Here is an 11958-nt window from a genome sequence, read left to right as displayed (position 1 = left end):
AGATTAAACAGTTCCTAGCAGCCCATCTATAGTTTTATCCTCTCCTTTAAACTTCTCTCATAATTTTATCTCAGTAAATGTTCACATGGTCCAATCAGCATTTGTTTTTAATCTTTTAGTGAAGAATCTGAATGCCTATTCCTGATCTTGCAGGTTCCCACGTCCTGCAGAAGTCACCTAATCTCCTGTAGAGGTCACGGGTTCTGCTTTTAACCCTGCGGCAAACTCACAAAACGCACAGTGAGAAGAAAATCTTAAAAATTCTTTGAACTCCCTCGTTATGTCTGTTGCTTAAATGCTGCTTTTACATCAGAAACAGAGTCATGGAAATGTGGCCAGTTTGCCAGAAATGATTAGGATGTCACACTGATGGCAGGCAGAAATAGAAGAAATATTTAGAATAGTATCCTAAGCAAGTCTTACTCTCTCTTACACTCTCTCTCTCTCTCTTTTTTTTTTTTTTCCTCTCAGCCCAAGTGACCTTTCTGGACCCCTGGGGCGACCTTCAACCCAGAACCGGTTCTGCTACGGAAAATCATGTCATGTCACTTTGTGCAGAGAAAACACACAGAGAGCAGCGTGTTTAGGGGCAGAAACTCGTCTGTCCAGAAGGTTTATCTCACTCCAGGTGAAATTAACTCTCACTCTTTTGCTCAGTCTTTTGTGTTTCCTGAACTACAACCCTGCAAAGAAGCAAATACAGGTAAGGTCAACATGTACTGTTTTGCTTATGGATTTACGGCAATAAAAAGCCTGTCCTTTATACCTGACTGATCATATGTAAATAGAAATATTTGCATGTGTTTTGAAACACAAAGCATTTATCAGGAATCAACCCAGACATATCATTAGTTGCTTAACTTAAATCATTTGTAATGGAGAGACTTCATTCTAGCAACGTAAATAAATAAATAACTGTGTACTGTCTTTACAGTTCACAGTCTTTACGAGAGCTCAGGGGACTGATTCTCCTCTTCTTGTTTTGTAGCGTTCACAGAAGAAAATCAGAGCCCAGACACAAAAACAAAACGTTAATAAAATCCAAAGTGGTCTGCTGGACTGACACACAATTTGTTTTCTATAAAATGATTCTGGACGACTGCATGTGTGAGCTGTGTGGGAACTTTTTTTTTTGGTAACATTTTGTATATCTTCCTTTTATAATTAAGCACCATTTCAGGAAGTGCTTCTGTATTTCATTCGGAGCACAGTTCAAAAGAAAAAGTGCAACTTAATCCTAATTTTACTTTTAATGCGTTCTTTCCATTGACTTGGCACTGCTGCAGCATGAGTGCGACCCACTGGTAATTTGGGTGTTAATTAGGTAAATTTGTGTTCTGAAATTTTGCACATGCTTTGACTTACTTTGATATGTGGTTCAAAATTTCGTGTTGCTGATTGGTAAGCTCCACATTTCAGAACTGTCGTGTGCACAGTTCCATTTTTTTGTTTTTCCATTTAAAATGGCCGAAATAAGAACTGTGGCTACATGCAGCACCGGTTGCAAAAACTTGTGAGAACAATTTTTTTGGACTTTTAAATAAGCCTTACCACATTAGTAACCTTTATTCTGGTACATCATAGGAAAGTAAAAGCATGTATCTAAAAAGCCCTTATTAGCCGTAAATGTATTCGTTAATGTCTTTCATGCACAGTTTAATGTCTCTAATTAGTCCACTGTGGAACAATGGATCATATATGATGTATTTTCAAAGTTGAAACTTTAAGGTAACTAAATTTGTCTGATAAGTTTAAACCTGTACAGTGTTTCCTTGCAAATATTTCCGCCAGTATTTATGATCTATCGAGCACCTAAGTAAACAGATTCCACTGCTGCCAGAGGCTTTGTACCCTGCAGATAAGATCTTTGAGTGTTTGTTTGACTCCTGCTAAAAGATAATTTTGTGTACTTGGGTTGCAGAACACAGTGAAGAGCGGACATGGAGTCGAGGCTGTTTGTCTTCTTGTTCCTCACAGGTAAGACGAGATGCGTGTTAGGAACTTCACGGGAGGGACTTTGCATTAAGTTGCAACAACAGCGGCAGCAGGAGAGACAAATATGTTGTTAAACGAATCTACATGTGACTTAGTCTGGAAGTCAGACAACCATTTCACACCAACACATTTCTTTGTTTGAGAGAAAGTTGTTTTTTTGGGACCTGATTATGCCCCAACTGTTGGCTGTTGGTGATAGCTAAGTCCAAATGTTTGGATATGCATGACCCTCAGGTAGGGACCATTAGCATGAACGAGTGTGTGGTTCTCCCCTAATATATAACAGTGTCTTCCATCCACAGGTCTGTGTGCTCAGACCCACTGCCGTCCTCATCAGTACCACTTCATCAGCACCACCCTGTCCTGGCTGAAGGCCCAGACGTACTGCAGAGAGCACTACACTGACCTGGCCACTGTCTTCGACATAGAGGACATGAAACTGATATTGGAGTCAAGCGAAGGAGTAATGAAGATGGCTTGGATCGGTCTGCACGATAACCTCACCAACTGGAGGTGGTCGTTGTCAGACACACTTTATTACAGAGAAAAAGAGGACAAGTACAGGGCCTGGGATTATGGTCAGCCTGACAACTTCTTTGGAGACGAGCTGTGTGTGACCATGTTGAGTGGAGGGGTGTGGGACGACTCCAGGTGCTTTCTGAGATACCCCTTCATCTGCTACGACGGTCTCTGATTCACTTCTTCCTGCTCTGCATCAAAGCAGCAGACGCTGATCTCAGATTTATGAATTTCTTTCTCTGTGTCTTTGTTTCATCAGGAACCAGTCAGCGTTTCATTTTTGTTGAGCAGGAGATGAGCTGGTTTGATGCTGTGCTCTACTGCAGGAGGCTCTACACAGACCTGGCCAGTGTTAGAAACATGGAGGAGAGCTATGAAATACGGCGGGTGGCCAAAAACATGAGCGTCTGGATCGGCCTCTTTAGGTCTGGAAATTTTGACAGATTTCAAACTGTGTTGTAGTTGTGAGAGGTAGTGTTGGACCCAAAGGTCACAGGTTCACATCCCTCCGTATCCATGGCTGAGGTGCCTTGAGCAAACGCCTGATCTCCAATGTTTGACAGAAGCAGAAATCAGTTTTAGCACATTTTTAATTCTTCCTGTTTTAGGTGGTGAAACTGGAACTAAATCTCACAGCAGACTTCAACAAATAGAGAAAACGCAGCATCAACATGTCCATTTCTCAGCTGTTTAGTTGTTTTGTTTGGCAGGACCAAAGAGTGGTCAGATCGAAGTCAGTCCAACTACAGCTACTGGAAAGAAGGACAACCTGATAATTTGAGAGGAGGGGAGAACTGCATTGCTACTGATCTGAGCAACACAGGTCTGTGGTCAGATGAAGTCTGCAGCAATGAGCTGGCTTTTATCTGTTATGAAAAAACTGGTAAGAAAATACTTCAACCTTTCGCTCTATTAAGAAGTAGTGTGTTTGATCTTTGCTTCTCCTTTATATGACACGCATGTTGATGATGAACCTCTAGATATGCCAGTTCTGACGACCACTACGGCTGCTAGAGCTGCCACTAGCAACTCCATCACTACTGCTGAGAATTTAAATAAAATAACCACTGATGGAAACTCAACCAACACAGTGCTGACAACTTTTGGTCATGTCAGTGCAGAGGTGACCTCATATGAGCAGCCTTCAACCACAGAGGAGGACCAAACTACAATCATTGGCGGTGAGTAAAATCACCCTTAGTATTTTATTGATGATGGTAACATCACATCCTGTAAATAGCATGTTTCTATTTGGAACGTGAAACTATAATCACCCCACTTTTGTCCACCACTACAACCTCCACAGCAACCTCAAGTGAAATAACCACAGCAGAAATGAACCTATCCAGTCCAGAGAGAACCTCATCTGTACAGTTTTCAACCTCAGAACTGGATCAAGCTACATCCACAATGACACCAAGTAAAGTCACCTCCACTGAGACACAATATTCCACTCACCATCCCAGTACAGATATTACTTCACTTCAACAGACATTAACTTCGTATGTGAATGAAAGATAACAAATAACATTAAGTGAAATTTATATTTGTTTTGTAGTAGTTGCATGGCTAAGAAGTCATTTCACATACTGTGAATATCAAGTCTCTATTTATAAAGATGAAACTGAAAACAAGACGTTTTTGTTCACCACCTCCACAGTTAAAGAAGACCAAATGACCTCCAGGGAAGGAGGCTCAATCAGTACAGATTTTCCTGGTGAGTGAAATACGATATGATTTGGTTACTTGATAAACTCGGTTAGCAATAACAAAAACTTCAAAGATCTGACTCATTACCCTGAATATTAAGAGTATACGTCTGAAATGATCCATGGTTTACTGAAAAGAAAAGGGGCCCCAGTATGAAACCCTGAGGAATGCCACATCCAACGGTGACGTTTAAATAACACTGTCGTCCATCCACTGTTGACCATTTTGTTGAAAGAAAATATAATAAATTTGTTTAAATTTGAAAAAAGTCACTCAACACGTTTTCAATGATTACAGAGGATCCATTGGTTCCGGATCTCCAATTAAATGCCCATGTTATTGTCAATGATTGATACACAGTACAAACTTATAACTGCTGTAATAGACATCATTCAACGTGAAGAATTAGTTCAAATGAAAACTGCTCACAACACGGTCTGTTGTCTCTTTATCCAATTTCCACATTGATGTTGGAACTCCATTCTATCCAGATGTGTCCAGCAGCGCTGCTACTACATCTGCCACCACTAGCTCCACCAACACAGTGACGCCAAATAAAATAATGACCACAGACGGAAACTCAACCAGTGCAGTATTAACCTCACAACAGGAACCAACATCTATTCCTGGTGAGAGAAATACTGTTGATAAATTCTCAGGACAACAACTGATAAAATGGGATTCATGTTGCTGATGTTATGCCAATAATTCATCCATTACAGACCAAACACAACACAAATCACAGTCTACTATCAACACCACCACTTTGATTACGTATGAAACACCCACCACTGAAATAGAGCCTACTACTGGTTATGTCAGCACAGAAATTACCCCATATGAGCAGCCTTCCCCATATGAGCAGCCTTCAACCACAGTGGAGGACCTAACTAGAATCACTAGCAGTGAGTAAAATCATCTTTAGTATTTTTATTGATGATGGTAACATCATATACTGTAAATACCATGTCTCTATTTGGAAGGTGAAACTTTAATCAACCTCCTTTTGTCCACCACTACAACCTCCACAGTGACCTCAGGTAAAACAACCACAGCAAAAATGACCTTATCCAGTCCAGAGAGAACCTCATCTGTACAGTTTTCAACCTCAGAACTAGATCAAGCTACATCCACAATGACACCAAGTAAAGTCACCTCCACTGAGACACAATATTCCACTCACCATCTCAGTACAGATATTACTTCACTTCAACAGATGTTAACTTTGTATTTGGATGAAACATAACAAATAACCTTAAGTGAAATTTATATTTGTTTTGTAGTAGTTACATGGCTAAGAAGTCATTTCACATCCTGTGAATATCATTTCTCCATTTTACAGATGGAACTGAAAGCAAGACTTTTTTGTTCACCGCCTCCACAGTTAAAGAAGACCAAATGACCTCCAGGGAAGGAGGCTCAATCAGTACAGATTTTCCTGGTGAGTGACATACGATATGATTTGGTTACTTGATAAACTCTGTAAGCAATAACAAAAACTTCAAAGATCTGACTCATTACCCTGAATATTAAGAGTATACGGCTGAAATGATCCATGGTTTACTGAAAAGAAAAGGGGCCCCAGTATGAAACCCTGAGGAACACCACAACCAACGGTGATGTTTAAATAACACTGTTGTCCATCCACTGTTGACCATTTTGTTGAAAGAAAATATGATAAATTTGTTAAAATTTGAAAAAAGTCACTCAACACGTTTTCAATGATTACAGAGGATCCATTGGTTCCGGATCTCCAATTAAATGCCCATGTTATTGTCAATGATTGATACACAGTACAAACTTATAACTGCTGTAATAGACATCATTCAACGTGAAGAATTAGTTCAAATGAAAACTGCTCACAACAAGGTCTGTTGTCTCTTTATCCAATTTCCACATTGATGTTGGAACTCCATTCTATCCAGATGTGTCCAGCAGCGCTGCTACTACATCTGCCACCACTAGCTCCACAAACACAGTGACGCCAAATAAAATAATGACCACAGACGGAAACTCAACCAGTGCAGTATTAACCTCACAAGAGGAACCAACATCTATTCCTGGTGAGAGAAATACTGTTGATAAATTCTCAGGACAACAACTGATAAAATGGGATTCATGTTACTGATGTTATGCCAATAATTCATCCATTACAGACCAAACACAACACAAATCACAGTTTACTATGAACACCACCACTTTGATTACGTATGAAACACCCACCACTGAAATAGAGCCTACTACTGGTTATGTAAGCACAGAAATTACCCCATATGAGCAGCCTTCAACCACAGTGGAGGACCTAACTAGAATCACTAGCAGTGAGTAAAATCATCTTTAGTATTTTATTGATGATGGTAACATCATATACTGTAAATACCATGTCTCTATTTGGAAGGTGAAACTTTAATCAACCTCCTTTTGTCCACCACTACAACCTCCACAGTGACCTCAGGTAAAACAACCACAGCAGAAATGACCTTATCCAGTCCAGAGAGAACCTCATCTGTACAGTTTTCAACCTCAGAACTGGATCAAACTGCATCCACAATGTCACCAAGTAAAGTCACCTCCACTGAGACACAATATTCCACTCACCATCTCAGTACAGATATTACTTCAATTTAACAGACGTTAACAGACGTTAACTTCGTATTTCGTAGATAACCTTAAATGAAATTTATATTTGTTTTGTAGTAGTTGCATGACTAAGAAGTCATTTCACATCCTGTGAATATCATGTCTCTGTTGTAGAGATGAAACTGAAAACAAGACATTTTTGTTCACCACCTCCACAGTGACCGCAGACCAAATGACCTCCAGGGAAGGAGGCTCAGTCAGTACAGATTTTCCTGGTGAGTGAAATTCGATATGATTGGTTATTTGATAAACTCAGTTAGCAATAACAAAAACTGCCAAGATATGACTCATTGCCCTGAATATTAAGAGTATATGTCTGAAATGATCCATGGTTTACTGAAAAGAAAAGGGGCTCCAGTATGGAACCCTGAGGAATGCCACATCCAACGGTGACGTTTAAGTAACACTGTCGTCCATCCACTGTTGACCATTTTGTTGAAAGAAAATATAATAAATTTGTTTAAATTTGGAAAGAGTCACTCAACACATTTTCAATGATTACAGAGGATCCATTGGTTCCGGATCTCCAAATAAATGCTCATGTTATTGTCAATGATTGATACACAGTATCAACTTACAACTGCTGTAATAGACATCATTCGACATGAAGAATTAGTTCAAATGAAAACTGCTCACAACAAGGTCTGTTGTCTCTTTATCCAATTTCCACATTGATGTTGAAACTCCATTCTATCCAGATGTGTCCAGCACCACTGCAACTACAACTGCCATCACTAGCTCCACCAACACAGTGACGCCAAATAAAATAATGACCACAGACGGAAACTCAACCAGTACAGTGTTAACCTCACAACAGAAACCAACATCTGTTCCTGGTGAGAGAAATACTGTTGATAAATCCTCAGGACAACAACTGATTAAATGGGATTCATGTTGCTGATGTTATGCCAATAATTCATCCATTACAGACCAAACACAACACAAATCACAGTTTACTATGAACACCACCACTTTGATTACGTATGAAACACCCACCACTGAAATAGAGCCTACTACTGGTTATGTCAGCACAGAAATTACCCCATATGAGCAGCCTTCAACCACAGTGGAGGACCTAACTAGAATCACTAGCAGTGAGTAAAATCATCTTTAGTATTTTATTGATGATGGTGACATCATATACTGTAAATACAATGTCTCTATTTGGAAGGTGAAACTTTAATCAACCTCCTTTTGTCCACCACTACAACCTCCACAGTGACCTCAAGTAAAACAACCACAGCAGAAATGACCTTATCCAGTCCAGAGAGAACCTCATCTGTACAGTTTTCAACCTCAGAACTGGATCAAACTGCATCCACAATGTCACCAAGTAAAGTCACCTCCACTGAGACACAATATTCCACTCACCATCTCAGTACAGATATTACTTCAATTTAACAGACGTTAACAGACGTTAACTTCGTATTTCGTAGATAACCTTAAATGAAATTTATATTTGTTTTGTAGTAGTTGCATGGCTAAGAAGTCATTTCACATCCTGTGAATATCATGTCTCTGTTGTATAGATGAAACTGAAAACAAGACTTTTTTGTTCACCGCCTCCACAGTGACCGCAGACCAAATGACCTCCAGGGAAGGAGGCTCAATCAGTACAGATTTTCCTGGTGAGTGAAATACGATATGATTTGGTTACTTGGTAAACTCAGTTAGCAATAACAAAAACTTCAAAGATCTGACTCATTGCCCTGAATATTAAGAGTATATGTCTGAAATGATCCATGGTTTACTGAAAAGAAAAGGGGCCCCAGTATGGAACCCTGAGGAACACCACATCCAACGGTGATGTTTAAGTAACACAGTCGTCCTTCCACCGTTGATCATTTTGTTGAAAGAAAATATAATAAATTTATTTCAATTTGGAAAAAGTTATTCAACCCATTTTGAATGATTACAGAGGATCCATTGGTTCCGGATCTCCAATTAAATGCCCATGTTATTGTCAATGATTGATACACAGTTTCAACTTACAACTGCTGTAACAGACATCATTCAGCATAAAGAATTAGTTCAAATGAAAACTGCTCACAACAAGGTCTGTTGTCTCTTTATCCAATGTCCACATTGATGTTGGAACTCCATTCTATCCAGATGTGTCCAGCACCACTGCAACTACAACTGCCATCACTAGCTCCACCAACACAGTGACGCCAAATAAAATAATGACCACAGACGGAAACTCAACCAGTGCAGTATTAACCTCACAACAGGAACCAACATCTATTCCTGGTGAGAGAAATACTGTTGATAAATTCTAAGGACAACAACTGATAAAATGGGATTCATGTTGCTGATGTTATGCCAATAATTCATCCATTACAGACCAAACACAACACAAATCACAGTTTACTATCAACACCACCACTTTGATTACGTATGAAACACCCACCACTGAAATAGAGCCTACTACTGGTTATGTCAGCACAGAAATTACCCCATATGAGCAGCCTTCAACCACAGTGGAGGACCTAACTAGAATCACTAGCAGTGAGTAAAATCATCTTTAGTATTTTATTGATGATGGTAACATCATATACTGTAAATACCATGTCTCTATTTGGAAGGTGAAACTATAATCAACCTCCTTTTGTCCACCACTACAGCAACCTCAAGTCAAATAACCACAGCAGAAAGGAACTTAACCAGTCCAGAGAGAACCTCATCTGTACAGTTTTCAACCTCAGAACTGGATCAAAGTGCATCTACAACTGGTGAGATTAATTACTTTGCAGCTGTGATGGATAAATATGTAATTCATCAAATCCTTTTTCAGACCAAACAACACAAAAATCACAGTCTATTGTCAACACCACCACTGTGAACACAAATAAAAGAAGCACCACTGAAACAGAGACAACTACTGGTCATGTCGGTGCAGAGGTGACCTCATATGTGCAGCCTTCAACCACAGAGGAGGACCAAACTAGAACCATTACCAGTGAGTAAAGTGATATTTAGTGTTTTATTGATGGTTGTAATGTCACATCTTTTAAATATCATGTCTCTATTTGGAAGGTGAAGCTCCTGTCAGTCCACTTTTGTCTACCATTACAACCTCTACAGTGACCCCAAGTAAAATAACCACAGCTGAAACAAACTTTCCCAGTCAAGAAATGACCCCATCGCTGCATTTTTCAACTTCAGATGTGGATCAAAATACAGTCATAACTGGTGAGTGAAATGATATGTTAACATGCTTAATATATTTTTTATGGTTGTTTTATTCTCACATTCAGCGTTATATATACATTTGTCCATCACCACATTGACTGAAAACAAAACAACTTCCACTGAAGGAGGCTCAGTAAATACTGAGAAATCTGTTTGTACAGGTTTGCCAGCCAGTAACGTTCATCTCTAAAACCTTTGAAATTTGAATATTAAATGTGCCCCAGCAATGATACTTGTGGAACACCACAAATCTGTGCCCTGGAATAATGAAGTCTTTAATTTGGATTTTTCTCCCATCATATGAGTTAAAACATATTCTAAAACATGTTTACTTCTATTTATACTCGCTTCCATTCTACAGACCGATCTCTGTACAAATCGCAGTATACTTCCACCGTTGCCACCACAGACCATCTTAGTACAGAGGTTACCCCATCTGAGCTGCCTTCCACAAAACTGGTGGACCAAACAATACCTGTTACAGGTGGGTAGTAGTTATAATTACTTGCAAACCAGCCATGTGTTTTCTCAGCAAAGGAATTTGTATGTGTGTTTTTCTGAAGTAAAATAATGGGGTGTGTTCACAATAGAAAATTTGGTCAACCTGAAGCTGACAATCACCTCCACAATACCACTGAGTCAAGATGACATCAGAGAGCTGGTGATGGTGGAGGTGAGGTTTATTATTTAGTCAAACTAATATCCATTTCCTGTTGTATTGAGACCACAGTCTACCATAACCACACAAAACAATGTTATTAACCCTAATGTTACTAAATTAAATTCTTGCTCCTGTCAGTTTCACAGACTCCTGACAGAAATGGGACTTCCTGCGCACATCAATGTCAGAGTTAAGAAACCACTAAAATAATGAACAACAAACCACAAACCAAACTGACCATGGCCGAGGTATAAATGGAGGATGAAACTATAATGCACACTTGAATTATAGTTTCATCATATTTTTTTAAGCATTCTTACGGAGGGTGGCCGGACATCCCTGATTTCTGGGAGCAGTCCCTGTTTTGTCCCCTGGCTAAAGCTGCCCCTGAAAGTGTTTTATGAATGAGAGAGAAAAAAAAAGCATGTAGACTAGAACAACAGTTATTACGGTAGCTGGTAGTCACACTGCTACTGACATTACAGACATACCAGTATAAATATGTTCAAATATGAATAAATATGTCAAAATAAATGAAACCATAATTGTCCTTGTTTCTTCATTTCATCTTCTTTTTCATCTCAGAGCTGTAAATGTTACCGGATTTTATTTCAGAAATCTGGTCACCTTACTCTTGCAGAAAGAGACAAAAAGACTCCTATGTATAGGAAAAACAAATCAATCCATCGATTTCAAAATTCATATTTTAAGACCTCAGTGTGTGGTTTTAAGCACGGTTTTATAGATTAAATAATTTATTTGCCACAAGCAGTTTCCAGGAAATCAGTACAGAAATATACTGGTCCAGGCATAGTAATGCTCCAAGTACCTAAACTCCAAAAAAAAACTGTAAAATAAAATAATAGTTTGTAAAGTGTGGGTTTTGTTCAGATTAAACAAAGTGTAACATGTAAATTTGTTAAAGCAAGTTGTTTCTCCTTGTTTCAAGTCTTTATGCTAAGCTAACTGCCCACTAGCTATCGAAGCTAACCAGCAAGGTTCCTAAAATGTGTATTTCTTTAAACAATCCTCAGTTTGTACTTCTTAAATTTTTGTATCTGTAATGGAAATTCTTTCTTTTACGATACAAATTTTTAGATACATGTTGTTCAGATGCTGCTTTAAACCTATTGTGGTATATATGTTCTGTAGTATCCTTGTGTTCTTCAGACTTTGTTCCTGGGAGCCAGACAGAAAAGTGAAAGGATTTAACAACCTCAGGTAGACGCAGAATCTAAAAC

The 11958-nt window shown here is 39.0% G+C and overlaps 1 protein-coding gene across 4 annotated transcripts; it reads left to right on the top strand.

The window, feature by feature from the left end:
• Window positions 1-542: 542 nt before the first annotated feature.
• On the top strand, window positions 543-11209 carry LOC125019913 (serine-rich adhesin for platelets-like). Of its 4 annotated transcripts, none has more exons than XM_047604992.1 (24): window positions 544-703; window positions 1922-1977; window positions 2298-2681; window positions 2774-2939; window positions 3225-3397; window positions 3495-3695; window positions 3821-3934; window positions 4175-4231; window positions 4716-4853; window positions 6381-6545; window positions 6671-6784; window positions 7023-7079; window positions 7563-7700; window positions 7794-7958; window positions 8084-8197; window positions 8436-8492; window positions 8977-9114; window positions 9208-9372; window positions 9489-9596; window positions 9659-9823; window positions 9901-10056; window positions 10418-10540; window positions 10647-10729; window positions 10856-11209. In XM_047604992.1, exons 2-24 carry the CDS (start codon window positions 1941-1943, stop codon window positions 10925-10927), a joined length of 3090 nt encoding a protein of 1029 aa, XP_047460948.1. In that variant the 5' UTR covers window positions 544-703; window positions 1922-1940; the 3' UTR covers window positions 10928-11209. The 4 variants fall into 4 exon arrangements, with proteins under 4 accessions (XP_047460970.1, XP_047460948.1, XP_047460936.1 ...); XM_047604980.1 differs by having other exon boundaries at window positions 8394-8492; XM_047605014.1 differs by lacking the exons at window positions 7794-7958; window positions 8084-8197; window positions 8436-8492; window positions 8977-9114 and having other exon boundaries at window positions 543-703.
• The last annotated feature ends 749 nt before the right edge of the window (window positions 11210-11958 follow it).

Source organism: Mugil cephalus, chromosome 1 (assembly GCF_022458985.1).
Source record: "Mugil cephalus isolate CIBA_MC_2020 chromosome 1, CIBA_Mcephalus_1.1, whole genome shotgun sequence".
NCBI lineage: Eukaryota > Metazoa > Chordata > Actinopteri > Mugiliformes > Mugilidae > Mugil > Mugil cephalus.
This window is presented reverse-complemented; position numbering and strand designations above follow the sequence as displayed.